Source organism: Diaporthe batatas, assembly GCF_019321695.1.
Source record: "Diaporthe batatas strain CRI 302-4 chromosome Unknown Contig00003, whole genome shotgun sequence".
Taxonomy (NCBI): domain Eukaryota; kingdom Fungi; phylum Ascomycota; class Sordariomycetes; order Diaporthales; family Diaporthaceae; genus Diaporthe; species Diaporthe batatas.
The window spans coordinates 3,995,712-4,023,654 of record NW_025408550.1 but is presented as its reverse complement, the minus strand read 5'-3'; the positions used below and the strand labels follow the sequence as shown (position 1 = coordinate 4,023,654).

Below are 27,943 nucleotides of genomic sequence, written 5' to 3'. Positions count from 1 at the left end.
ATGCGTAGATGGTGACGAATATTGCCAGGTGTTTGCTCCTGGTGGACAGATGGCCTCTCAACACTTACGACCTTGCGACTAAATGACACATACCGTCTCTGTTCAGTCGAAGAACTATTGAATGCAGACAGCCCAAGGTGGATTGCCTCGCTGTTATAAGCCGAGTGTCAACAAGGGTGAACTACAAAGACCGGACGCACCCGCGCTCTCCAGCACCGGCCCGTTAAGACGCGCAACAGTAAGGACAATTTATTAGCAATGGCGATAGCAGAGTGTGTCATGCCCGCGCGCTCCTGGTGGAAACGCCATTCCAGGGCTGATATTCGAGTTCAGAACACGGAATTCAGACCAGATGTTGGTCCTGAAGCAGCAGGAATACCATGAAGCACAGAGAAATATTTGCAATGAAATAATTTAATTATTGATGTGATTCGCCCTTAATTCATGACAGACGCCTCGTCGGTATCGTAATCCCTAAACTCCTCAAGCACCTCTCCGCCGTTCCAAAGAGGAGCATGGCCAAGAGGCCCAGTGTCTTCCCTATTTTCTCAAAATTCAGACAACCACACGTCGAGGTGAACAACAAGTAAACCCGGGTTGGTAGTTCTCGCGGGGCATTCCTGCAATATGCGATCGAAAGCCCTGGGCTTATCTTCGTCCCGCTCGGCTGTCCGCCGCCTCACCAAACGCACCGAGTCTGCAATATGGTTCGATTTACCGCGCACTGTAAGGCACGATGGCCTTGTCAATGACAGGGTTCCGCCTGGATTTCGCGCTTGCCTCGACTCCCCACTTGGCATGCCAGCTCTGTTCCTGGGCGGCAGCCTTCTCGAAAGCCTCGCGACACTCGGGAGGCAAACAATCCTTGACGTCGTCACTGACGGCGCCTAGGCCACGGAATGGCGCTAAGAAGTCGGAGCCGTTCTCGCCGTTGACCGAACCCATTGGCGCGCGAATATAACTGACAGCAGCGATCCCCGAAGGAGGTGTCTCGAAGTAGGTATCCGTGACCATGAAGTTGCGTGGAATACTGGGGCTCAGGGGAGGGAAGATCTGGGATTCGGTGTTTACATCCTCGGGGTCGGAAGCCACAACTGGCTCGATGCGCGCTTGTGTAGGCTGCATGATGGCAGGATACTGAATGGTATTGGTGTGAACATCGTACACTCCCTTGTTATTGCGTCGACGGATTGCATTAATTTGGGCATTGAAGTTCCTGTGGTCAAACATCAGCATATGTGCGCGTTGAGTCAAGGATGTCCTACTGACGCGGCTTCTCGAACATGCTCAAACATCCAGTTGACGTCGTTGACAGCGACTCGGCGTTTCTTCAGTTCTGTTACTTGAGTCGTTGCGATGGGCGCGCTGGTATGGTACACCTGACTGGCGCCAAACCATGCGACATATTGGTTCTTGTTGTACGGCTCGTTGGGGTTATACTTATCGTTGGGGTCGGCAAGCGCTCCTTCGACGTGGCCTTCATCTCTTGAGCGCTGTATGTCGTAGTCATCCAGGATCCAGCGACCGCCAACGAGTATCAAGGCTCCAAATTCACGGTACACCGATCGGGCTGTGACCACACCGATGGATCGCCCCTTGTAGGAGTGGGGTATCAGCTCGCGCTCGATCATGTCCCGCTTCTCGTCGTCGGTCACGATGCTCTTGTACAGGCGGCGATGTTTGGTGAAGAACAGGTACGAGTCTCGGAATCCAACACAACGAGCCGGCTCTGTGGACAACATGTATAAGCGGTCGCCACGGCCCTGGATGGTGAAGGTGCGGCAGCGGTACTCTCGCCCTCCCTGTAGATAGCCCATCTTGTCGACCTTGGTCTCGCCCTCGGGATCCTCAGGGAGCGCGAGTTCGTCTTCGATAATATCGTACATCGGACCGTCCTTTTCGATGGCTTGCTGTGTCACAGGGGCGGGCTGGCCCTTGCGACCGCCACGGCCGCGCCAGCCTCCTCGGCCACGACGCCGTGGGGTTGCTTCATCTCGCGGTACTTCGATTCCATCATCCCAGCCGGGAGGTTTGACCTTGGGTGGACGGCCAAGTCTCTTGCGACGTATGACCGGCTGGGGAGGAGGGCTGGGTGATTTGTCCTCGGGCGCCTCTTCCACATCCTCTTCCGCGTTGTCAGCAACGGCGGAAGCCTCGCCATCAGATGCTTCTCCATCTCCCTCCGTCTTCTTATCGTCCTCTGGCTCGGCGTCGGGCATGTGCTCGTCATCGTCCTCGATTTCCTTCCATGTCTTTGGGGTGTTCTCTGCGACCGGGTTAGACATGTCTCTGGCAGGCAAGCTGCAGCCGACGTCGTGTGCCAGATAGTCGGGGAAGGAAACGTTTGCCAGGCCCGCACAGGCCGGGCCACAAACGGGGGACAGTTGTGGTAGATGAATAGCGCGATGGACATGGCACCCGGGCAGGTGGAAAAGAGGAGCCGGTAGCCAGGGCTGGTTGCGATGCTCCCATTGACGACTTACCCAGTGCTGCGGCTGCGCGCTTAGCAGCAGCTCTGCCTGACCTTCGACCCGACATCCTGCAAAGTTGGCCCAGTCCTTGGCTGCTGTGGTTGAATTGTTGGATGCGACAAACGGAGACTCTGGTAGCCAAAGCTCCGGGATCGAGGGCTGAACGATAAGTCCGGTGGAGAGATGCAGGAAGCCATAGGCTGGACGCGACAGAACGTGCCCAGGAATTTTGGACCTGGGCTGTCCGATCCAATTATTGGCGCTGCACTGACCCACACTGGCTTATCGGATGCCTTATCTACTGAAGTACGTACTATAATCCCAGGCCACGAGTGCCCCGAAGTGACGCCTCTCCCTCTTCTTTCCAGAAAAGAAATTATAAGGAGCATTGATAACTGATGATCAAAAACCTATCGGAGTCATGTGGGGTTCAAGTGCGAGAACTCTTATGCTGCCAACTCAGTCTGGTTCCCCCGGAGGGAGGGGGGCCGCCTCAGAATTACCTCTCACTGGTGAGATAGAAGCACATAAGCGACAGTCATTTTGGCCTCTCCGAAGGCTTAGAATGAATGGGTCTTGATATGAACGTCGATTTAATTTTGTGGACTACTAATCATGGCTTGTTCAGGGGGATGAATACTTTACCTGTTAATTACTGGGGCTAGTCTACTCACTTCTAGGGGTTACGTTAGCAGTCGGCCGTACGGTCTCTTTCCGCAGAAAGTACCAGCAACAGGTAAGTCACAAGCAGGAGCACAGGTGTCGCTAAATGAGTAATTCATCTGCATGTACCCCATGCCTGTTGTGGTTGACCACTGCCTTGGTTCAGTCTTGATCACTCCTGAAAAATACCAACCATTGACGATGGCTGAAAAACAACCACCCAAAAAGTGCCCTCTAAACAGCCCCAGCGTTCTGAATGACAGAAATATCGGAGATGCGCCCAGTTTCTGGGCTCGGGCTCAGGCTTTCATCTCAGGATTCGATGACAAACGCCTGTGAGGCAGGGGGAAAAAAGCCCAAGGTGTAGAGACACGGGTGATTAAGCAGAGGGCAGCCTCTCAATCTTGCCCCTACCACGGCTCTTCTGGAGGGCTTCCGCATCCAACAAGGACTCCTTCTCGGCGTACAGGTACTTGTAAGCTGTCTTAATAGTACCGTCGCTAACACCTGCGACCACAGCGATGTCCTTGGATGTCTTCGCCTCACCCAAGTAGTGGGTGGCCATGAAGATGCAGGCCGCTGCAACTGACAAGGGAGACCGTCCGGCCAGGGTACTAACCTGTCCGGTCTTCTTCGCAATGAGCATGCCGACAGATTCGACCTCGGACTGGTTGCGCACGCCCAGCTGGGAGACATAGCGGCGGACGAGGTCCTCAGCGTTGGTCGAGGGTCGGGTCTCGAAATTATTGACCGTTGACACAGCACTGTGTCCGGTCTTGTCACCTTCGTTTTGAATGTCCACCAAAAACTTCTCGAGGAGCTTGAACACACGGCCGATTTCCTTCTTGGACACGCGGGTCAGGTTGAAGATTTCCCTGAACGTTCGGGCAACGCCGCCTTGACGGCACGCAACGAAGATGCAGCCGGCGATGACAGCTTCCTGGGGCTTGCCCTTCAGGAACTTCTTCTCGTCGGCGACTATCAATTGGGTGAGAAAGGGGTCCCACAGCAGTGCATACAAGCCAAGATCATATACATACGCTTGAAGATGTGCATCGCAGTGTCGCGCACGTTGTTTCCGACTTGGAGAGCATCAGTCAGGGTCTTGATCTGTGAGAACCCTTCCTTGAGGTTCTTCGCTCCCTTCTCAACCGTCTTCTGCTGCGTCTTCATCAAATGGAACGAGTTGCTACCCTCGCTGCCGATCGTGGTCTGCAAAGTGGCGACGGTATCCTCGAAGAGGGGGTTGCCCACGTCGCCGACACGCGATGGATCATCATTGTTTGTGTCATCGTTGGCAAATGTACGCCACTCAGATCGTGTATCAACAATCTTGTCTCCCACCTGTGTAATTCTAGGTCAGCTGCAGCGCGATGTAGAGCCAGAGAACCGACTTACGACGAGGCCACACGTTGCGCACACCATGTCGCCGCTGCTGAACTCCTCAGTCAAGTTTGGCGGAAACTCCTTGCAGTCAGGGCATATCATGATGTGAGACATTTGGTCATTCTCCTTGTAGTCATCGTTCGGGCCCCCGTTCATGCTCGCAGGCGACGCCATGGCGCTGGTGCGGAGGGTAGCTGACGAGAAGTCGTTAACCACCTCCGTAAGCGCCTCGCGATCACTGCCGCCTGTTGTGGGAGCTTGCTTCTGCTCGATGCGGCTGATCGGCTTGGAATTCGTGAAGGACCGGCTGATCGTTTGCTGCTGACGTAGGACCTTGGGCTCCCTCTTCCGAGCAACGTGGATGCTGTGCTCCGCGTCTAGGCGTACCTTCTTCTTCGCCTTCCTCTCTTTCCTGAGTTCTGCTTTATGCGTTTTTATTGCCTCCGTGACCTTGGTATCGGGGACCTCGTCGATGCTTCTTGAGAGGAGGTTGGTAGCAACTGAACGGAAGAGTGGTGAATGCGTCTTGGCTCTTGAACGGGCGTCCCTTGGGACGGCCCTATCCCGTGGTAGATTTTTCCTTCCGAAGAACCGTCTTGCTTCTCGTGCAACGACTTGGTCGATATGGAACGTCCCAGAGTACCGAATGAGGACGGATCGATTGCCACTCGAGGGTCACGCGGGAGATCGGCTCGAACAGCACGGCAGACTACGCTTCGGAGATCGTCACCAGGGTCGTTGCGGGGACTGTGTAGTGCCCAAACGATGGAAATGAAAGTGGTTCAGGGAACAAAAGGGAGGCTCGCGTCGTTGTTGCTTTGTCGCCGACCGCTTTATCTGCAACCAGTGAAGGTGTCCTCCACGAGCGACAAGGCGATCTGAGGCGATGCGCTTTGCTCCCGTCGAGAAAAAAAGCAGGCCAGAAACTGTGGACAACCGTACCCGTAGTTGAACTTCACTGAAGTGGTAGACGACAGTGGGCGTGACGGTTTGCGCGGCGAGAAAGATTGACAATGGGCAAAAAGAGAAGAAGGTGATGTTTGGGCTCTGTCAGCCAGGCTTTTGGAGCCGTCTTCGCCGACAATATGGTTTCAGTGGAGCTCCCGGCCGGCAGCTGGTTAATCTACTTGCTTGGTAGGTGCCTAGGTACCTAGGTAGGTGACCACGGGCCAACTGGGTCAGTGACTCAATTGCTGCCTGGCTGCCTAACAAGTAGAGGCCAGTAGAGGCTGAGTCGAGCCAACCTAGAGTCCTGCCCTACCTCTGTACTTAAGTACCCGGGCAAGCCTTCCCTGCCCCCCTACACCAAGGGCGTTGCAATGGGAGGCGCGACTATGAGCCACACACCTCGACCGTCCAGCCAAAGACTAAAATAATCAATCTAAAGGATTAGCTACATCCTAGCAATATATAAGTACCATACCGTCACTTCCCCCCCAAGGCCTTCTAGAGCTCTTAGATACTTAAAAGGAAGCTAATAGTTTTTATTAGAGTTATAATAAATAAAATATAATTTAAAATATATAAAATATTATTTTTAAAATAAAAATTACTATATTAATATATTTATTTATTTTATTAAAAATAGTTTTATTAAATAATATATTTAAAGTTTTATATATTTTTATTTTTTTTATTAAACTTAAAATATTATTAAATTTTAATTATAAACTATTTATATTTTTTTAATTTTATTATTAAGTTAAAAGTAAATAAATAAAATTTTAAAAAATAAAATATAGTATATTTTAAAAATTAATTTAATTAAATTTATTATATAAAACTTTTATAATAATTTTATAATTTATTATATTTATAATATTATTTATTATTCAAAATAATTTTTATATTAATATATTAAATTATATTAATTTAAATTAATATTATTAATTTATTAAAAGTTAAAGTTATTATAAATTATAAATTAATTTTAATATTATTAAATATTATATATAAAGTTATTATATAATTTAAATTTTTAAATATAAATATAAGTTAATTAAAATAAATAAAAATAAAGTTATTATTTCTTTAATTAAAGTTTTAATTTTATTTAAATAAATATTTATTTATTTATTTTATAAATAAAATTATTTAAAAATAATTATTTTATTTATTAAATTAAAATATAATTAAATAAAATAATTATATTTTATTATTATATAAAATACTTAAGTTTATAATTTTAATAAATTTATAAAAAAATAATTATTAATAATTAAATTTATAATTATATAAAAATAAATCTTTATTTAAAAAGGTTATTATTATTTAAAATAATTAATATATTTTTAAAAATATTAAAAGATTATTAATTTAATTTAAAATAAATTAAAATTTATAAAAACTTTAAATTTAAGTTTAAAAATTTTAATTTAAATTTAATTTATTTAAAAATATTAAATAAATTTAAAATAAAAGTTAAATAAAGTTAAATTAAATTATAATATAATTAAATAATTAAATATAAACTAATTAAAAATTATAAACTATTTATATTTTTTAATTTTATTATTAAATTAAAAATAAATAATTAAAATTTTAAAGAAATAAAATATAATATATTTTTTAAAAATTAATTTAATTAAGTTTACTATATAAAACTTTTATAATAACTTTATAATTATCTATAATACTATTTATTATTAAAAATACTTTTTTATATTACTATATTAAGCTATATTTATTTAAATTAATACTATTAACCTATTAAAAATTAAAGCTATTATAAATTATAAGTTAATCTTAATATTATTAAATATTATATATAATATTATTATATAACTTATATATAAGTTAGTTAAAATAAATAAAAATAAAACTATTATTCTTTTAATTAAAAATATATATAGATTTTAATTTTATTTAAATAAATATTTATTTAATAAACTTAAAAATAAATAAAAATATTTAAAAGTAATTACTTAACTTATTAAATTAAAAATAATTAAATAAAATAATTATACTTTATTATTATATATAATATTTAAATTTATAGTTTTAATAGTTTTATTATAAATAAAAAAGAAATAATTATTAATAATTAAATTTATAATTATATAAAAATAAATCTTTATTTTAAAAAAGTTATTAATATTTAAAATAGTTAATATATTTTTAAAAGTTAAAGAATTATAAACTTAATTTAAAGTATATTAAAATTTATAGAAATCTTAAATTTAAAATTAAGAAATATAAAGCTTTAACTTTTTAAAGATATTAAAGTTAAAAAACTTAAAAAAGCTTAAATAAAGTTAAATAAAATTATAATAATATAATATTATTAAATAAAAACTAATTATAAAATTATAATTATAAATTTTTAACTTTATATTTAAAAAGAATTAAAGAATTATAATTATAAATTTTTAATTTTATATTTAAAAATAAATAAATAATTTATAATATTATTTAATAAAAATTTATATTTAATTATTAAAATTATAAATTAAATAAAAGTTAATTTAATTAATTAAAATATTTTTAATATTTTTAAAATTTAATAAAATTTAAATAGTATTTATTTATTATTATTAAATTAAAGTTAAACTTTTAAAAATAATAAAATATTTCTTTTTTAAAAATAAAAATATATTTATAATTAAAAGTATATTAAAAATATAAAATTTAAATTTTAAATATTTATAATAAATATAAAAAATATAAATAAATAAAATAAATTTTAATTTAATTATTAATTTAATTAATAAATTTTTAAAAATAAAATTAAAACTTTTAATTTAATTATTTATAATTTAATTTAAACAATAATTTAATTATATTTTAATTTTAGTTTTAATTTTATTTATTTATTATAATATTAAACTTTTAATTATTAATTTATATTAATATTTTTAAATATAAAATTAAAAAAATTATAATTATAATTTTTAATTAATATTTATTTAATTAATTTATATTATTATAAATTATTTATATTTTTTAATTTTATTATTAAATTTAAAATAAATAGTTTAAATTTTAAAAATAAAATATAATATATTTTTAAAAGTTAATTTAATTAAATTTATTATATAAAACTTTTATAATATTATATATTATAAAAATATTTTTATATTAATATATTAAATTATATTAATTTTAATATAAATTAATTTATTAAAAATTAAAATTATTATAAATTATAAATTATTTAATTTTAATATTATTAAATATTATATATAAAGTTATTATATAATTTAAATATAAATATAAATTAATTAAAATAAATAAAATAAAGTTATTATTTTTAAAAGTTTTAATTTTATTTAAATAAATATTTATTTATTAACTTTATTATATTATAAATAAACTTATTTAAAAATAATTATTTAATTTATTATATTATTAAATTAAAAATAATTTTTAAATAAAATAATTATACTTTATTATTATATATAATATTTAAGTTTATAATTTTAATAGTTTATAAATAAAAATAAAAATAATTATTAATAATTAAATTTATAATTATATAAAGATAAATTTTAAAAAAATTATTAATATTTAAAATAGTTAATATTTTTAAAAATATTAAAGAATTATAAGTTTAATTTAAAGAAAATTAAAATTTATAAAAATTTTAAACTTAAGTTTAAAAGTTTTATTTTAAAATTTATATTTATAGAAATAAAAGTTTTATATAATTTAAAAAAGTTTAAATTAAATTAAAAATTAAATTAAATTATAATAAAAATTAATTAAAAATTATAAGTATAAATTTTTAACTTTATATTAAAGAGAGATTTATATTATTATAATTTAATTTAATTTTATTTAAACTTTTAAGTTTTTAATATTCTTTTTTAAAAATATTAAATTTAAAATAAAGCTTTTAAATTTAAATTTAAAATTTTATAAATTTTAATTTATTTTAAATATTAATAATATTTTAAAATAAATATTTATTTATATATAATTATATATTTAATTATTAATAATTTTATTTATTTATAAATTATTAAAATTATAAATTTAAATAATAAAATATAATTATTTTATTTAAAATTATAATTTAAATTAATAAAAATATAATAAGTTAAATAATTATTTTTAATAATTTTATTTATAAAGTTAATAAATAAATAAATATTTAAATAAAGTTAAAATTTTTAAAAATAATAACTTTATTTTTATTTATTTTAATTAATTTATATTTAAAAGTTTAAATTATATAATAATTTTATATATAATATTTAATAATATTAAAATTAATTTATAATTTATAATAACTTTAACTTTTAATAAATTAATAATATTAATTTAAATTAATTAAATATAATTTAATATATTTATATAAATTATTTTATTTTTAATTTTATTATTAAATTAAAAATAAATAATTAAAGTTTTAAAAAAATATAATATAATATATTTTTAAAAAATTAATTTAATTAAATTTATTATATAAAACTTTTTATAATAACTTTATAATTTATTATATTTATAATATTATTTATTATTAAAAAAATACCTTTTTATATCTTTAAAATTTTATTAAAAGGTATTAAAACTAATTAAAAGTTAATATTTATATAAGAAAAAATACCTGGAAGTGATATGTAGTCTTTTTTACTTTGGTAATTGCATTCAAGCTGCGGCGACCCGTTCTCGCAATGCTATAAACGATGCCCCCCCCCCCGAACTCAACAACAACCAACCTTAAGTTCATAGCATCACAGCCCAGACATCTGCCATTCACATTAAACCGCTTGGTCTATTTTGCACACTGAATCCATGGAAATGGCCTCTGAGCAGGATGCGCGCGTTACGCCCACTACTACCGCTGCCACCAGGCAGGCGGTAGGGTCCAAGTAAATCATGCACCCACTCCTTCCTCTCAAAGGTCTTCTGTTGCCATACCCCGACCCCCTCTTTCTTACAACCCGGGCGCCTACTTCGATTTCAAACCACACACACCCCCGCCTGCATTCCACAACGGCAACGGACAACCCGGGCCAGATCCCAACGAGTGGGATTGTGAACCGTGGCCTGGTTTTGAAGGCGTACCCAGTAGGTACTATTGTCGAGATGTGCCTTGAGCATAGACCTAGGAGAACAAGGCCCCCTCCTGCCCAAGTCCGTCCACACGAAGCTACACGCCGCCTCCAAGTTACATAGGAGATCCGGTGTGGTGACCCTTGCAATGCCCAGGTTGTGAGGTGCCGTGTTTACAAAAAAGGCACAGACGGAAAGGAAGACTTAGCTGGAAAACACCTAGTCGCCAAGATCTTTGACCCTCTTTACATCGGACTTGGAAATTGCGAGGCACAGGAATGCTCGCCTACATACTTCTCTGAGCTGTATCACTCCTCCGAGGCCGCTGCCTGTGTGAGGATCAAAGAGAAGAAGCTGGACGGAAAGTATACACCAAGATTTCAAGGCTGCTGGTTTCTAGAACGGCTTCTTTATGATGCCGAGGGCCGCTTGGTAGCCTGCCGTGAGGTCCGGTTAATTCTACAGCAATTCATCCACGGTGATACTATAGAGAATGGGGAAGTAGAGAACATTAACCCTAAGGTCCGCATGGATTTACTGGACCGTATGATGGAGGCCCACAGCCAGCTCACCTGGATTGGGGTACAGACCGTACAGTCCAATGACTTGCATCCTGGGACTACATGGTATCAAAGGTTTCGGACGACACTCCTGTTTGGCAAATTACACTGATTGGTTCAGCCATTCTATTGTGTTTAGACGACCGGATGGTGATCAGAAAGACACCACCGCCCAAATGCCCAGCCACCACCTTCGAACGCTATTGGCCGCCTAGGTGCCAGCGCTGGATACTGAATGACTATGATGACCGCACCGAGGAAGGCTATGATAGAAGGCTTAAGTGGATGAAGAAGAGGTGGGAAGTCCCGAGCGAATATGGGCCTGTTAATTAAGAGCGGCTTCCTAAGCCACCCCGAGGCCCTGATTAGGCTCCAGGTTGTAGCATACAACCTGTTCTCTTCCATCCCATCACAGGTTTTATTGTTCCGGCCTAATCGAAGAACTCAAAGAATACAAATGATCTGCGCATAATTGTGTACATGTTTTAGCACCTATGCTTGAATCACTCCCTTCCTTGGGAAACAACATCTTGTATGACTAGTATGAGGTGAATGAGAATGGAACAAAAGCACCACATGCAGCATCAGTCCAGATGTCATTCAGAGGCTGCCAGTGAGGTCTAGCAGACATTGTCAATCATAAAGCCGGCAGCACAGCTGCATCAGGTAGTAATTCCACCATATTGTAGTGGTGATTGGTATGCTGGCAGTCGGTCATCAATACTTACCCTAGGGTACATACTGAGACGGCTTACCTATTAACTGCTGGCGTAATAGACCGCTCGGCCAAAAGACCATAATAACCAATTCGAAGTAATTGGTGACCCAGCAGTATATAAGCCCGTACCGTCACACGTACCCTGCATTTCCACCGGTTGTTTGTAAGGCCCTTCAGGCCAGGGTGGCATTCTAGGTTCCAGAAAGGAAAAAGAAAGATGAAGGGGCCATTCCACTAAAGCTAAGTGGGGAGCATAGTAGACCGAATGCAACTCACACAAGAAATCAGGAATGCCAAGCTAAGAGCAGGACATTTAGGATATATTAAAATCAAAGCGAGTTTGGGGTGTGAGGAATAAGCTAGGGTAAGAACTATCTTAGTCTTTAGAGTGTGGTATAATCTAGCTAGTGAATTATATATAAAGGCTAATAGTTATAATATAGCTCTAAGAGGCTATAATACACTACTTTAAGTATATTTAATTAATTATAATAGTTTATAATCTAATTTATTCTATTTATTCTTTAATATCTTTTTTATATATTATATTATAATATAAGTTTTTTAAAAATTTATAATATATTATTAATAATATTTAAAAATAAGTTTAATAATATATAATATAATAAATAATAAATAATAAATATTACTTTATAAATATTAATTAATATAAATATTAGTAGGTGCTATTAAGGGTTATATTCCGCTAATTAAATTAAGACTAAATATATATACTTATTATAACTAGACTTAGTAGAGTAAAGGAACCCCTAAAAGTCGTGAGAAATGCTGCTGTTGATATATCAAGCTGCCTCTTTACTACTAATCAGGCGGGCTCATTGTCTCAAACAAGGGTGCTGCTCGAGCGGTGGGGGAAGCTCCGCCCGCCCCACGAGCAAAGGATTCCTACTCGGTGACGACGAGCGCGAGAGGGTAGGCGCGGGCAGCTCGGGCATGGGCGAAGAGGACCTCCTCAGGGACGCGACTGAGCTGTGGCGGGAGAAGCCCGCCTCGAAGTCCTTCCAGTCGTACCTCGGGCCGTCGCCGTCGCCGCTCTCGGGCCTCTCTGCCATGCTGGAGCGGTGTGAAGTGGCGAAGGATGCGGTCCGGCCGGCCAGTGATTTCCTGATGATTGCCGTCCTGGTTGACTCTGCCTCCATCTCTAGGGCCTCTGCTGTCATCTTGCGCTTCCTGCTTGGCTTCTCCCAGGCGCGGCCCGAGTCGAGGCCCGAGTCGAAGCCCGAGTCCCGCCGTCGACTCTCGTCGAGTTGTCGCTTGAGGAGGCGTCGTTTTGACAAGGAGATGACGACCAATGCGGTACATGCGCCGAGCGTCAAGAGGGCGGCTACGGCTGCGAGTATTATCCATGGTCGGGTTGGGTCTGTGGTGGATGTGCTTGTGCTCGCAGCCGTGTCTGTACCGGTGCTTGGTGACGCATCACGACGTGTGAGGGTGACGAGGACCGAAGGCATCGTTGCGGCACCTGGGTCCAGTTCGGTGTGTGTGTGTGTGTGTAGGGGCTTTTGTGTGTATGTGCACACACGATATCTCCAAGTTACTTGAGATACTCAAGTAGACAGACTTGACCAAGTGGGCCGACGAAGCTCAAGCCTCGAGGTTGCACTGCACTGGCACGCACGAGGCGCCCGAGGGGACGGAGGGGCAGCAGGGCATGGTTATTATGTAGAATGGCTGGGCTGGGCGTTGTACCTTCAAATTGTGGTGTGAGGGAAGGCGAACACGGGCTGCAAGTGTCACACACGAAGGAGCGGCGTGGGCAGCCCATGCAAGTGTGTGCATAAGGCAGTCCTCGTATACAACAGTACGCCTAGCCTGCAAAAGATGCTAAAATTGGGCCTGTTTTCGGGTCGGTAGTGCCTTGGCTGCCGCGCTAGGGACTGGTGGCCGGCCCGCCCCTGCTACTTGGGGGCCACTACGGAGTATCGTCATGGCCTTAGCAATCCTGCCGTGTTCCAGTCGTGTGGTTCTGTTACCCACCCCCGCGGAGCAGTCGATGCGGTAGGCGCTGAAGGAGCCACGAGGCGGTGCAGTTAATATTTCATTGCTTACTTCAGTTATTACACCAGGGGCCTGGCACATTGCCGAGGCCTCGACAATTGTCCCCCAACCTCGGCCGCCCATCTCGCAGCCGGCCGCTGCTCAGTCTGTGCTGGGGCCGGCAGACCGCTGCCTGAAACAAAACAAGGCCTCCCGCTGATATGGGCCGCCGGACCGGGCAGATCGGTCGCAGGCCATACGGAGCACTTGAGTGGAGTACATGGCGACCGCCTACGTCACTTACACAATAGGACGCTCGGCCCCACGACCCCACGAGATAAATAGCCCCCAGGTGGTTGTGGATCCCAAGTACGGATATGTAGTGTAGGTACCAGTTGACGTTTTTTGCGGGGGTTTCTCAGGGTCCCTCTCGGCAAGCATCCCGACGGTTTCGAAGTGGGCCTCAAGGCTGTGTGTGAACTTCTAGGAGACTCAAATCAACTCGAGGTTTGACCCAAGTCCACTAGATATTTGCAATTGACAAGTAGTGCATGCCATGTGATCCATCAATGACAATGCTGTAGGACAGACAAATTACGTGTCTGACACATGTGTCCCGAAGATCCCTTGACAGTGTTCTCAAATCTGAAGTTCCACAGCTTGGGGATCACATTGAACTGCCAGTCTTCATACACTTGGAGGCCGAGCTGCCAAATCCGTAACAGATTGGCGCCAGTACGCGCCTGCCCAGGTCATGAGTCGCCATCACTCGACAATTTCATGGCAAACAGCCTCGATGTTATTGCCAGCAGGATCCTGTCAGGTTTCCGAGGTCAGCAACGGCAACGCTGGAGCATGCTGCAACATTTGAAGACACCATAGACTGACAATTACAAAAGCACCGTAGTAATTCGCGTGGTAGTGAGCGCGAATGCCAGGCTTGCCGTTGTCTTTGGCCCCGGCTTCTATGGCTGCGTTATAAAAGGCGTCCACAGATGCTCGATCTGCGCATTTGAGACCACACAACCATTAGTTGCTGATCCCACACACCCTTCCCGGTCACCACGACTGACCTTTGCAGCGGAACGCGTGATGTGAGTTGCCGGGGGTTGTCGGCGAGGCCATGACCCACCAGTCAGTCGCCGTTGGGCTGTCCAGACTGGTCAGTGGATTTGTTCATTCACAGGGACAAGGAGGTGGTCTGAAAGTATTCACAACCGACCTGTGCGCCAAACGGCCGTCCCCAAAGCCGACGGCTTCCTCGTTGGGCCCAAAGGCCATGAGTTTCTTGTACCCGAGGGGCTTAAGCGCGGCCTCGTAGAAGGCGACAAGGGCCTTGTGGTCCGCCGCCGCTATGGACACCTGCGTGTGGTCGATCATTTTGGCCACGGAGATCCGAATATTGCCAGTGGTAGGCAGGGGCAGGGTTGGAACTATAGAGATGACGGGGTAGTTGCTAGTATTTAGAATACCTAGGTTATATCAACGTGAGAGGCGTCTTCTATTTATCCTCAGCCATGTTGGACAAGAGAAGCACGTTCCATTACCCCACTGGTCAGTGTCTCACTCAATGTCTCGCTCAACTTCACACCAAGATGTTTTCGGACAAGAGCGTTGTAGTTCCTCCATGCCAAGACCTGACCCGGCGGCGTGGCTGCCTAGCATGCCTAGCTGGCTTCTTCTCCGCCACATGCCTTCTCCATTCCTTTGTCAGGCGGTCCGCGGTTGTCCCGTTGATTTGCGTGGGACAGCCTGCTGCAAGTGCCGGCGTAGCCCGCGTGGCGGTTGAGTTTGGGCCGGTTCGGTATGCCGCTAATGTCCGGGATGCCCGGCGCGCAGGGCTAGCTCGGAATGGGGTTGTGCCGACCATCTCAACGCGTCTAGTTGGCTTGCTTATCCGTCAGTCCGGTATTGTCTGCTAGCGCCTTGGTTTTTAGTCTGTTTCGTGGGACCACTCTCCTCAATGCTGCCAACGTCGGGCTCCAGCATCGCAACCTGTGGGCTCTTGGTCACTAGAGAAGCTCCAAGATGTTGCCTTTACGTCTTCAGTTTCATGTTGAAGACCATCGATTAATTCCAAACCAGGAAGCTCCTCACGGCCAAATGTCACTTCTTGTCAATCGTTGCTCGGTTCTGAAAATGACTGCTGTTTCGGGTATCTCCAAGGCTGTTTGTTGTGTGCTATTAAAAATGATATAGAAAAGTCTTGTGCCAAAAGCGCCGCTGGTAATGCTGGTAATGCCCCCTTTTCTAAGATCCTCTAGGCACGCGTAGTAGATCCTGCACCCTCAGTGCGGGGGCTCTCAGCCTTTTCTCTAGACGCTGAGCTTTCTCCCTTCTTCTGCGAGTTCCTGAACTGGTCAAGGCTCAGCCGCGGGAGGTTGAGGCTCTCCCTCCACCCGCCGTCTCCGTTGCCCTTGTCGTCGCTGGACGGCCTCGCGGCCTTCTCCAACTCTTTCTTCTTCTTCTTCTGTACCTCGTGCATGGCCTCCTCAGTCATCTGCTGCCGTGTCATCCGCTCGATCACATCCTTCTTCCGCGTCTGGCGATCCCCGATCCAGATGAGCAGACCAGCGGTCGCATTGACCGTGATAGAACAGCAGAGGATGACCGTCGTCAGGGCGAACGGGCGCGACTCTGGCTTGATGCCGTAGGTGGTGGCCCCGAGCGAGATCTGGAGGCAGCTGTGGAGGTCGAGGAGGCACGTGATGGTGATCATGAAGTTGAGCGGGAATGCGTAGTGGGTTTCTGTCTCGTGTGGTTTGTAGAACGTGTGTGACTTGGCGTACTTTGTCTGGTGATGCACCAGCGTCTCCTGCTGCTTTGGCGAGAGAACAGCAAAGTCGTCGCCAGGCTCCACCTCGGGCAGATCGCTGTTTGCGGCGGCAGCTTCGACGTCCGGGATGACCGGCTCGGTGGGCAGGTCATTGGGGTCGCGAAGCTTCGGGAGAAGCAGCTGCTTCCGTATCTTCAAGCTCATGCGGTCTGTAGTGCGTTAGTCACGATAGGTTAGTTCGAGAGGGATCCCACACAGACAATGCTTACGGTAATGTGCGATGTAGATCATGTGATAGGTATCTACCGCACGGAAGGGTGCCAGGCCGTCGCCCATGATGGCAAAGAGGGCAACAAGGGTGTAATCAATGATGTTGATGAGGTAGTTCTGCTTGGATCCGATGGAGATCCAGCCGATGAGGAAGAGAACCCATGCGAGCCCAAACAAGGTGATGAGTGTGGCGTAGAGGGTGACGAAAAAGCCCAGGGGCCGACTGACATATCTGCCAAAGCCCTTTAAGCCACGTTTGAACTTTGACCGCCGCGAATGCAGCATGTGCCTGACATGGTCGTTCAGCATGGCGACCTCCTCCTGGCTCCACCCCTCGAGGGACTGGCCGTGGGGGAGGACGGCATAGTGGGTGTCGTCGAGGTTGGATGAGATGCTGTAGGCGCGACCAGACTCGGAGCGCTCGTCTGCCTGGGCAACAACAGGCTGGTGTTCCGGGAGGTCCTCCCGTGATCTGCCGGCGGCGGGGCCACGGATGCTGGAGACGTCGTAGGTTGGTCGTCGGTTGACCCATCGGCCGAGCGAGGGTATGAACAAGGAGTTCTGAACATTAGTGATGGAGGTCAGGGTGGAGACCTCGGGGTCGAGGACGTCCAGGAGGTCGACGATCCTGGTGTCATACTCGGCTTCTTGTTCTGGCTGAGGCTGCTGTTTCTCGTGCTGGTGATGCCTCCACGGCCGGAAAAACATTGAGCCCTTTCGACTGGCGGCACGGCCGGCGGGCGGTCCAGACTCTGACAGTTCAGGGACCGAAGGCAAGTGACGCACGCGGCTTTTGGCGGGGTGGCCACTCCGGGTGGGATCGGTGAGCCAGGTTGGGCGCTGGGGATCAGAGCTGGAGCGTCTGCGGCCGCCATTGTCCGGCGAGTGGTCATTGCGGTGATGGTTTGCGGGTGCGGGCGAGCGCGCACGGGCGGGCTCCCAGTCTGTGGCAGCGGGAGCTGTACCAGAAGGCAGCGATGGGGCGCGGAGTCTCCTGAGGCCGATGGACGACTGTTGTCGGCCTACGGCACTGCCACGGGGGTGGGAGGGCGGCGGCCTCGTGACCGGGGGAGGGAGCTCACGCGTGGGCGTGTTGGGGCCGGTGGAGGGTGCTGGAGCATAATGAGACTGGGGAGCGCTCCTGGAAGGGGCCAGGTCGGAGGCACGGTGAGTGACGCGGGGGTCGAAATATGGATTCTCATCCTGTGCGGCGCCGTCGACTTGTCGGGGTGGTGGTTTGCGGCCCATGGCGACGTGGAGCTGGCAGGCCTGGCGCAGTCAGTCGCAGTGGTGCCGGGCTGAGTGGCTGCGAAGAGATAAGACGGCTGCTCAAGGCGTCTGGGGAGGTGCCTCGCTTTCAAAAGAGCATCGGATGCTGCGGGCTGCGGGCTGCGGGCGGGATTCAGTCGTTGTTTGAGTTTTGAGTCGGGGTCCCGGGCAGCCGGGGCGATGCAGAAGAGCCAAGAACAAACCGCGGGTTGGCGATAGATACCACAGCACCGAGCAGTATCTGGTCTGCTGGTCTAGGTAGTCAACTAGTCTGCACTAGAAGCCTGTCAGTCAATCTGGACGCTACGGTTACAGTCTTGCCAGGCACAGGGCCAGAAGGCCCAGAGCGCTCGGGAGGTGACGTCATACGTCATGGGCCCGTCCTGGGGAAAGCCAGCAGATTGCCCGTCCAGCTGCCGTCTCATTTCCGCCGCTGGCTCCAGCAGGCTCTGGGCTGGCTGGCTGGCTGGGCACACCAGATGACGATAACTTGGCAGGGGTGCCCAACAACAGGGCCACGACTGTCTCACGTCACAACGTCACACAAATGACCACAACTGACTGTTATTAATGCTGGCGAAGCCTCTGAGGCAGATTGGCGACAGAATACGCATACTGACTTGTTCAAAGTCAAACCCAAAAGCAAGAGGAGCTTGGTGTCAGCCAAGACTGGCCCTAGAAAATGCAATGGTCAAGTGAGAATTACGGTTCTCCACCATCAATTAACGATTACTTCGCACTCAACAGGAGGATTACTAGAATGCATGGTTGAGAATTACAACTACCACAGGGCACATTTCTACCATTATAATGGGTTTGAACCATAACTTACAGTTTTTAATCATACCTAGGTGGCGCCTAGTAATCCTCCTGTTAAACTAAAAGTAACCATTTGTACTTAAATAAACTATACTTTCTAATAGGTCACCCGCTAAGTACCCTGACCACATCCTGCCGGTACTGAACTTAAAATAAAAAGAACATTGAATGGTGAGGTCGCGTCACATACAAAACGTAGCTTCAGACAACATGCGGCCATGATACGGTGTTGGAAAAGTCATGTTGCACGAAACTTGTTCACAGAAAATAGACTAATGCTGTAGTTGTAGATGGCTAAGGAGGTTGAAAGAAGTCCCTAGAACCCCGGACATCAAGAGGTCGAGTTACTAAGCGACCAGGGCGGTAAAGGGGTGCCCGTGTACGGACGTATAGTCGCACCTGCGCATGTCTACAAACCGATGCGATCGGGACGTGCTTCACAAAACATATTTTTGTGGTGACGTCCATTCGATACAGTGCACATGTGGCATGCGCCCATGCTTCCAAGTTTATTTCCAATCGGTCGACATATCTCGAGGCCAGGCACCTCAAAACGGGCGCATATGCACATTGTAAGCAATCCCACCATTCCTGCGTCTTCCCACGACTTGGCATCTTCGGGTCTGCAATTTCGTGGCTGAAGATCCCACCCGCCATCTGGGAATATGGGGTGCAATCTCAAGTGAGCCTGGACAGAAAGAAGTAAAACCATCCAAGAAGGTCGGTGACGGGGGATGCAAGTATTCCTCTATTTTACCAAGACTAATAGCGGCTGAAGCAGGATTTACTAGTATGGGCAGCTGAGTGTTGGTCCAGTTTGTCTAGCCCCGTCGCCTAGCTCACTCGTGGGCAGATACACGCCAAATGCACTTCTAAGGCCTGGACGCCGGCGGTCCATTGGGTCCTTCTGGTCCAATGAACACGCCTGCCGACATCCGACCATACCTAGGTACTAACAGACCATCTCTTGGCCACTACCCGAGGGCCCGTGGTCAACTACACGCTTGATCACGAGGCTTTTGCTGCCGGACCGCGTCTTGGCCGCTCGGTCGACGACCGGCACACGAGCCACTAGACACCGTAGAGGTAGATCGCATCCGCAGAACCTTCTCTAGCTTTGCGGCTGGTAACTAGCACGCTCAATCTTCTAAAATAGCCACGACGGCGTCATTTGCGATGGGCTAAGATGCCACCGCGTGGGTGGCCCAGGAACAGAACCGTCTGGCTGGGCCATCTGTATTTTGTGAACGGTGCTGCCGTCGTGAGGAGCACTCAAGGGGGCCGGGTAAGTAGGAGAGAGGTATCCAGGCTTGTAAATCGATACTAGTTCCTTTCGTATCCAAGCTTGCAATTTTGCTCAGGCGTCTTGGTTTCCTTCACCGGTTCCTAGTTACCCTTCTTGCTACTGATAGACTATTCGATGACTGCATGCCTAGGTATCTAGGCATCGCTGACTCCTGTTCTCCGGCATCGTGGTCCTACCACACATGTGCACTCAATATGGTGCCTGCGTATAAATTGGGCGGGCCCCAGGAATCCCTCGTCAGATATATGCTTATATTCAATCTGCTTTTTCATCCTCGAGGCGAAGGGGGAATTGTTGTATCATCCAGGCGTGCTCTCTTCTCGCCAGTATCTCCCTACACTCGCTCACTCACTTGCTCACTCACTCGTTCAAAACCGTCATGGGCTCCTTATCCATTCTCAAGGTAGCGGTTGCTTTTTGGTCTCTGTCACATTTCGCGACTGCTATCACGCAATGCCCCACAACGCCTACTACCTACACAGGTCCAGGTGGTGCCAAGTACGCGATATGTGCAGCTACAGACTATGTCGGTCCTTCAGACGAGATGTTGGCCAACACCGCCACAGTCACGGCATGTGCCCAGGCCTGCGATGTTAGAGGGAATTGCCTGAAGGCTGTTTACGACAACCAAAACAAGGTGTGCCACATTAAGAACAATGGGCCAAATGCCTTGAACTGGGTCCAGAACAACCAGTTCACCGTTGTGTATCTGAACAACAGTAAGCTATACTATCACTTTTCTTCTGTCACAGTCCTCCGTTTTTCATGGTTTTGGATGCTCTGAGATGCGCCAAACTTCAGTATACATTTCAGGACTAACGTCACACTCAGACCTGCCTGAGCAGACCAATGTCGCTCGCTGCCCCTTCACGGAGACAACCTATACGAATAGTGGAAAGAGCTACAAGATCTGCCCAGACACTGACGTTCGGGGTGCCAGCGCCCAGATGATCAACAACGTCGCCAGCACGCAGGACTGCGCGCAGCGATGTGCCACAACTAACGGGTGTCAGAGGGCTGTCTTCGACAACGTGGCCCTGGTCTGCCATATCAAAGCTGACCCCGCGACCAACACCCTGATCTGGTCGACCAACAAGCGCTTTGATGTCATTCGCCAGGATGTTGCGGCCGCCCCCGCGACTTCGGGCTCATGGTCGGATCTTGTCCGCTTCCCTGTCATCCCTGTTGCGGCCTATATCGTCCCTGCGATGCCTGAATCTTCAAGGCTGCTGGTATTCAGCAGCTGGGGGAGTGATGCTTTCGGGGGTGCTGGCGGTCAGACCCAATTCGCCGACTATAACTTCAAGACGTGAGTACAAAGATCACCTGGGTGCCTCTGTCCCCGAGAGCTGCTACTCCCGACCTTTCCAATTTGCTAACTTCACTGCTCAAAGTGGTGCGGTCTCAGCCCGGACGGTGGCAAACACAGGTCACGACATGTTCTGCCCCGGCATGAGCAGTCTGGCAGACGGGCGTCTCGTGATTACGGGAGGTAGTAATGCCGAAGTGACCAGCTTCTATGATCCTGCTACCAACGCCTTCACCAAGGGCCCGAACATGGTCACCCCACGGGGCTACCAGACGTCTGCAACCCTGTCGGACGGAAAAGTGTTTACCATTGGCGGAGCTTATTCCCCACCCGTTGTTGGTAAAGACGGAGAGCTCTACGATCCTGCCACCAACAAGTGGACTGCTCTCCCAGGCGCCAAGGTTGGGCCGATGCTGACGGTCGACCACGAGGGCATCTGGAGGGAGGACAACCATGGATGGCTTGTAGGCTGGAAAAACGGATCGTGAGCTGTGCACTTCCAGTTTCTCAGCCTTTCAGAGCTAACAGGTTTCATAGGGTGTTCCAGGCAGGGCCTAGCAAGGCTCAGAACTGGTACGGTACGGCTGGCACAGGCTCTCAAGCCGCAGCCGGCACACGAGATTCAGATGACGCGATGTGCGGCGTATGGGCCATGTATGAGCCTGGCAAGATTTTATCAGCCGGCGGTTCGCCTGATTACACAGACTCAGACGCAACAAATCGGGCTCACGTCACCACGATCAACAACCCCAACCAGCCGGCATCGGTTGAACGCGTCGCCGATATGGCCTACCCGCGCGGCTTCGCCAATGCAGTTGTCCTTCCGGACGGCCAGGTCCTAGTGACGGGAGGACAGAGGCGCTCGCTTGTCTTTACTGACACAGATGGTATTCTCCAGGCTGAGATATTCAACCCCGCCACCAAGACCTGGAAGACACTCGCCGCGGAGGCCGTCCCGCGGAACTATCACTCGGTGAGCCTGCTGCTCCCAGACGGCACCGTCTTCACCGGCGGTGGAGGCTTGTGCTATGTCGGTCAGCCGGGCGCAAGCTCAGCGAACTGCAACAAGGTGGTTGACCACAAGGACGGCCAGATCTTCAGCCCGCCGTACCTGTTCAAGGCCGACGGCACGGCCGCCGCACGGCCTGTGATCTCGTCCGTCAGTGCCACCGTGGTCAAGGTCGGGGCGAAGCTCACCGCTTCGGTCAACATGGCCAATTCGAAGCTGGTTCTGGTCCGCATTGGAAGTGTCACGCACAGCGTCAACAGTGACCAGAGGCGTGTGCCGCTGACGAGCGTGGAAATCCGTGGAAATTCGTACACGGCCACCCTTCCTGCTGACAGCGGGATCCTGATACCTGGGTTTTACTACTTGTTTGCTTTGTCTGCTAGCGGTGTTCCGAGCGTTGCCAAGACAGTCAGGATTACACTGTAAATATATAGATAATACTGTAGAAACCAGGCATTGCCATAATGATATTGCACTAGGCCGGAATGCCTAATGTTGCTGAGCACTCCAACTTACTAAAGCTTCGTCTTAACGGCTTCATCTTCCGAATTCTCAGAACTAGCAGTCTCCTCCTCCTCCTCCTCCTTGGATTTCTTCCTCTGAATCCAAGTGGCCAAGCCACCCGAGGCGCCGGCAACAGCGACACCAGCGCTTTGCACAACGCCCGTGACCGCCGCAACGCCGTAGCCGCCCATCGCTGCGCTTTGCAACGTAGCAAAGGCACTCCCTGCGGCAACCCCTGAGCCCATTGCTCCGGCGGCGGCAGAACCTAAATGGCAATAGACGTCCCTGTGAGCAATAAAGCATGACGGATGGCCCGAAGAAAGGGAGACGCAGTTTTTGGGGGGACAAATTTGCTTACCCCCGACGATACCAGCAGAGCCGAAACCAGCAGCGGCCAGAACGGGCCCCGCTACGGCCATTGGGGCCACTACAAGAGGCACACCAACCGCAGCACCGACAGCAAGGCAAGCAGCGGCTCCAGGGTTGGCCGAGACCCAGTCGGTGGCCTATGATCGACGTCAGCCAGTTGAGTCAGCCCAGTGTCTTGCTTGGTGTGTGCCCCACGTCCCAGGCAGCCAGGTCTCCTGTCGGTATTTGCCCCTATGGAGCCGTGTTCTTGTTTTGGAGGATGGGTGTTGGGAAATAGTACGTGAGAACTTGCCTGCGAGACAACGCCCTTGGACGACTCTTGCCCTTTATCCATTGTGGTAATTATAGTGGCTCGTTGGGACTTGGGCAGGGCAGCCCCTTTGACTGCTTTGGTGCCCACCTCTACAACTGCCCGGGCCAAAGTCATGGGAGAGATGGTTGGTGGTTGGTGATATGACAAGATTCGGTGTATCGTCCGCAGGAAGCCTTATGGAGTAGGACTGGTTGAAGACTGGGAGGAAGAATATGTAAAAAATGAGGGGAGTGAGATTTCCATGAGGCTCTACTAGGCACCCACTGATGGGCCTCTTGCAGCACGGCCTGCGGTGTAACCCGAGGAAGTGTCACCTGTCAGCCACTCCTGGCTGCCAAGTGGAGCCCTCGACCGGTAAAAAAAAAGGCAAGGTGAATCAATCATTGGTGTTATGTGTTGATTGGGTATCTGCCTTTCCACTGCATCTATTTCTTAACCCCAGCCTTCTTCTTCAGTGACGTGACCAGGCTGTCCAAGTCCTGGCCAGATCTGACTTTTTTGGGCTTCTTCTGCCTTGGCTCCTCAGGGCCATCAGAACCAGCCCCATGTTTTCGTTTCTTTCTGCCCTCCTCTACAAGTTGCTTCATACCAGATGCGGCTTTGAACTTGGGGTCGGACGGGTCGATAGCAAATTCGTGCTCCTCAAATAGGGCCTTGAAACGATCATCACCCGCGTTGATCTTGAAATTCTCCTGTAGTCCTCCTGCGTCAACAGTATCCTTCTTGCCTGTCTTGGCTTTCTTCTTGTTCTTCTTCTTCTCGGCCTTGATGATCTCATCCATGTTGAAATGCTTCAGTTGGCCTGTCTCCTCGTCGTGATTATCCTCCATGAGCAGTTCCAGCTGCGCCCTGTCAACAGCGCTCTTCTTCTCCTCGGCCTCCCTGGCCTCCCTCTTCTTACGGCGCTCTTCCTTGTGTAGCTGGGCTTTTGAGGCCGGTTTGGGCTCCTCAATGGTGAAGAAGGGATCGTCGAATCCAAGGTCCTCCTCTGGCCCGTTTGTCGCATCCTTGTTGGTATCCTCTCCCCGGGTCGCGGCGGCTCGCTCTTTCCTCCGGGCCTTCCGCTCACGCTCCTTGCGGATGTACTTTTCGGCGGTGGTTTCGGTCTCCGGGTCCTTTGCACCGGAGCTTTCTGTTAATGCCGGGGTGAATGTAATCTCCATGTCTCCTACAGGACCACTGTCAGAAGCTTTGCCTGCGTCATCGCTTAGGCCGAGAGCTTCCCGCATCTTCTTGCGGGCCAACTCCTTCTTGCTGAGCTTTGGCTCGGCTGTAGCCTTTTCCGTGGCGTCTTCGTCTTCGTCTTCTTCCTCCTCGCTATCGCTTGCCAGATAGGCTCGCAGGTCATTCTCTGCGATATCGTTCTTGCTTCCACTGAAGGCAGTTTTGATGGACTCCTTGCGTTTAACTTCCTCGGGATCCACGTCCCATGTGAGTTTGACCTTTGAGTGTTGGAGAGCGTCGGTCACGAACTCGACTGGCTTGTAATCGTTGGGGACTGTGTCGCATTCATCTCGAGGCTCGTCGTCAAAAGTGACATCATCGGGTATGAACCTCAGATCCAAGAAATTCGAGGACGAGAGATATTCAGAGCCGTCCGTCGCTTCGTAAATTTTCTGTGCCGTATTCTTGTCTGAGCAGACCATGACTGCATAGTAGTACCGTAACCTGTCGAGCTGATATGTCCGCAACGCATCACTGTCGAAGTCCTCATCGTTGCCCTCTTTCAGAAGATCGCGCTTGGCCTCCTCGTCACTGTCGTCGGCTGGGTCGCTCTCGTCCTCTGACCCCTCATCATCTTCGGACTCGGACTCGTCTGAATCGTGGTTGGCCTTGTCCTTCTTAAAAATCTCCTTCGGTGGGCCCTCCAGCTCCTCTCGCTGCATTCTCTCCTTGCCGAATTCCGATGGGTAAATGGAGACCTTCTCTATGCGCCCACTTATGGGCACAAAACTCTTACACAAAGCCATCAGGTCAACCGATTTGATGTTGTCCCAGTCCATGTTGACGATAGCGATGCGGTTCGTTACTTCTCCGGTCTCCACTTCTGACTGCTGCGTTCGGTACTTCTGCATATCGGGTGCTTTGCCTGCCTCTTCGTGCACGTGTTCGTCGTCCTCGTCGGTGGACTCCTCGTCAGATTCTGTATCAGATTCCGAGGAAGAGAAGCCGCCTCCTCTCGCCGGATCATATTTCGCCTCAGCCTTCTCCAGCTCCCGCTGGACAATGTCATCGTCTTCGACTTCGATATCTTCATCCTCGTCTTGATCCTGATACAATCGCTGCAGCGCCTTCTTCTTGGAATCGGACTTGATTTTTCGTCCGTACTTGTCGACTCTAGAGACAGCGGTGAATTCGTCATCCTTCAGCATGCGCGAGAATCGTTTATCGATAGTTGTCTTGGATTTCTTCTTGGAGGGGAGGGCATATCGAGGGTCAGTCTCGAAGCTGGCGAAACGCGTATCATTGATTTTAGACGATGAAGCGCCATCGCGCTTCTTGGACGATTTGGAAGACATCACGAGATTTTTCTCAAGTTGATGGGCAGGTGTCGGAGGCATCGCTATCCATCACTAGGCACAGCTTTTTGGAAACTTTTAGAGTTCTGCCCACTCAAGTTTCTTGGGTTGAGAAAAGGGAAAGCGGTGAGATGCACAGACCACTTTCCCCCTAGTATTGGATGTGCTCGTGGGTGCTAGTAAGGGGCAGGGGTTAGGGGTCGCAGGGGTCCCTGCAGGTCTTCTTATCGATAAGGCTGCCATACCGTCACCTCACCCTAAGGCCTAAGGGGCAACCTACCTTTCTTCTCTTTTTCCTTAAGTAACCTACTTAAGTATTTATAAAATCTACCTTATTTAATATAAACTTTAAGCTCTTATATTATAAAGTTTAAATAATATTTTAATATTAAAGTTTATTTTTAAATATTAAATAATATTTAATTATTAATTTAATTATATAATTACTTTTAATTAAAATATTTAAAATAATTTTAAAATTAAAATTATTTAATAAAGTAATATAAAATTTATAATTTAATAGTTTAATAATTTAATAATTTAATAATTTAATAATTTAATAATTTAATAATTTAATAATTTAATAATTTAATAATTTAATAATTTAATAATTTAATAATTTAATAATTTAATAATTTAATAATTTAATAATTTAATAATTTAATAATTTAATAATTTAATAATTTAATAATTTAATAATTTAATAATTTAATAATTTAATAATTTAATAATTTAATAATTTAATAATTTAATAATTTAATAATTTAATAATTTAATAATTTAATAATTTAATAATTTAATAATTTAATAATTTAATAATTTAATAATTTAATAATTTAATAATTTAATAATTTAATAATTTAATAATTTAATAATTTAATAATTTAATAATTTAATAATTTAATAATTTAATAATTTAATAATTTAATAATTTAATAATTTAATAATTTAATAATTTAATAATTTAATAATTTAATAATTTAATAATTTAATAATTTAATAATTTAATAATTTAATAATTTAATAATTTATAAAAAATAAATTAAATTATTTATTTTTTAAAATAAATATTATTTTAATTTTAATATTATTATTTTATTATTATTTTAAGTTTATAAAATAAATTAAATATTTAAAACTTTAAACTTATATTATAAATAAATTCTTTTAGAAAGTAAAAACTATATAAAATACTTTAAGCCTAGTATATAGGTGAATGTAGATGTATGAACCCCTAAAGGATGCTCTTTACTAGCTAGGGTGACGCAGAGCCTTACGAAAAGAACGAGGCTGACATCTACGTAACCAGTCTGCCAAAGCGCAGACTTTACACGACACGAACAAGATCGCACCGGCCACTAGCGGAACCCACAACCGCTTCGGAGCCTAGCGAGGAGTGCCTAGCTTGTGCCGATGCACCACGACAGAGACTTTCATTGACACTTGATACATCAAGGGGCCCTCGGGAGTATTATCCGAATTCCAATAGCCAGGATTATGTCCCTGTCTCGAATCGCTCCCTCGCCCTTAGATCTAACACCGTTCACAAGCATCGTGGCAAAAAGGCACTATGGTTCTGAAACATCTCGACGATACTCCCACACAATTCAACTCTCTGCCGGCATCCGGTTGAATTGTGGCAATGTGGAACCGATATCATGAGGTGCTGAATGCCGGCATGGGTGCG

The 27,943-nt window shown here is 45.1% G+C and overlaps 8 protein-coding genes across 8 annotated transcripts; 1 reads left to right on the top strand and 7 right to left on the bottom strand.

The window, feature by feature from the left end:
• Positions 1–398: 398 nt before the first annotated feature.
• KVR01_002586 (uncharacterized protein) lies at positions 399–2,721 on the bottom strand. The gene is made up of 3 exons (XM_044784241.1): positions 2,484–2,721; positions 1,270–2,266; positions 399–1,216 (listed from the first exon to the last, which is right to left on the bottom strand). Exons 1-3 carry the CDS (start codon positions 2,536–2,538, stop codon positions 715–717), a joined length of 1,554 nt encoding a protein of 517 aa, XP_044647601.1. The 5' UTR covers positions 2,539–2,721; the 3' UTR covers positions 399–714.
• A 310-nt stretch (positions 2,722–3,031) lies between these two features.
• On the bottom strand, positions 3,032–5,743 carry KVR01_002064 (transcription factor TFIIB). Its single transcript, XM_044782925.1, has 3 exons — positions 4,533–5,743; positions 4,175–4,478; positions 3,032–4,112 (listed from the first exon to the last, which is right to left on the bottom strand). Exons 1-3 carry the CDS (start codon positions 4,692–4,694, stop codon positions 3,514–3,516), a joined length of 1,065 nt encoding a protein of 354 aa, XP_044647079.1. The 5' UTR covers positions 4,695–5,743; the 3' UTR covers positions 3,032–3,513.
• A 6,732-nt stretch (positions 5,744–12,475) lies between these two features.
• Positions 12,476–13,498, bottom strand: KVR01_003869 (uncharacterized protein). Its single transcript, XM_044790192.1, has one exon. The coding sequence runs from the start codon at positions 13,265–13,267 to the stop codon at positions 12,632–12,634; it is 636 nt and encodes a 211-aa protein (XP_044648884.1). The 5' UTR covers positions 13,268–13,498; the 3' UTR covers positions 12,476–12,631.
• Positions 13,499–14,558: 1,060 nt separating this feature from the next.
• On the bottom strand, positions 14,559–15,173 carry KVR01_003963 (uncharacterized protein; the record flags this gene model as incomplete). Its single annotated transcript, XM_044791659.1, has 4 exons — positions 14,559–14,609; positions 14,682–14,797; positions 14,867–14,943; positions 15,016–15,173. The coding sequence occupies 4 exons, from the start codon at positions 15,171–15,173 to the stop codon at positions 14,559–14,561; spliced, it is 402 nt and encodes a 133-aa protein (XP_044648978.1).
• An 880-nt stretch (positions 15,174–16,053) lies between these two features.
• KVR01_003800 (uncharacterized protein) lies at positions 16,054–18,087 on the bottom strand (the record flags this gene model as incomplete). The annotated part of the gene is made up of 2 exons (XM_044786699.1): positions 16,054–16,778; positions 16,839–18,087. 2 exons carry the CDS (start codon positions 18,085–18,087, stop codon positions 16,054–16,056), a joined length of 1,974 nt encoding a protein of 657 aa, XP_044648815.1.
• Positions 18,088–20,426: 2,339 nt separating this feature from the next.
• On the top strand, positions 20,427–22,977 carry KVR01_003453 (uncharacterized protein; the record flags this gene model as incomplete). The annotated part of the gene is made up of 4 exons (XM_044784375.1): positions 20,427–20,952; positions 21,065–21,542; positions 21,628–22,026; positions 22,080–22,977. Exons 1-4 carry the CDS (start codon positions 20,613–20,615, stop codon positions 22,975–22,977), a joined length of 2,115 nt encoding a protein of 704 aa, XP_044648468.1. The 5' UTR covers positions 20,427–20,612.
• An 89-nt stretch (positions 22,978–23,066) lies between these two features.
• Positions 23,067–23,851, bottom strand: KVR01_003712 (uncharacterized protein; the record flags this gene model as incomplete). The annotated part of the gene is made up of 3 exons (XM_044789959.1): positions 23,067–23,320; positions 23,414–23,561; positions 23,717–23,851. The coding sequence occupies 3 exons, from the start codon at positions 23,849–23,851 to the stop codon at positions 23,067–23,069; spliced, it is 537 nt and encodes a 178-aa protein (XP_044648727.1).
• A 311-nt stretch (positions 23,852–24,162) lies between these two features.
• KVR01_002915 (pre-rRNA-processing protein ESF1) lies at positions 24,163–26,256 on the bottom strand (the record flags this gene model as incomplete). Its single annotated transcript, XM_044781340.1, has 1 exon — positions 24,163–26,256. The coding sequence occupies one exon, from the start codon at positions 26,254–26,256 to the stop codon at positions 24,163–24,165; it is 2,094 nt and encodes a 697-aa protein (XP_044647930.1).
• Positions 26,257–27,943: the final 1,687 nt, after the last annotated feature.

Coding starts and splice junctions, on each gene's coding strand:
- KVR01_002586 (XM_044784241.1), bottom strand. CDS start 2,538: ATGTCGGGTCGAAGGTCAGGCAGAGCTGCTGCTAAGCGCGCAGCCGCA. Junction 2,267..2,483: donor GCGCGCAGCCGCAGCACTGG/GTAAGTCGTCAA, acceptor ACCCGGTCGCAG/AGAACACCCCAAAGACATGG. Junction 1,217..1,269: donor GAGCATGTTCGAGAAGCCGC/GTCAGTAGGACA, acceptor GTTTGACCACAG/GAACTTCAATGCCCAAATTA.
- KVR01_002064 (XM_044782925.1), bottom strand. CDS start 4,694: ATGGCGTCGCCTGCGAGCATGAACGGGGGCCCGAACGATGACTACAAG. Junction 4,479..4,532: donor GCGCAACGTGTGGCCTCGTC/GTAAGTCGGTTC, acceptor AGAATTACACAG/GTGGGAGACAAGATTGTTGA. Junction 4,113..4,174: donor TGCGATGCACATCTTCAAGC/GTATGTATATGA, acceptor CCCAATTGATAG/TCGCCGACGAGAAGAAGTTC.
- KVR01_003869 (XM_044790192.1), bottom strand. CDS start 13,267: ATGCCTTCGGTCCTCGTCACCCTCACACGTCGTGATGCGTCACCAAGC.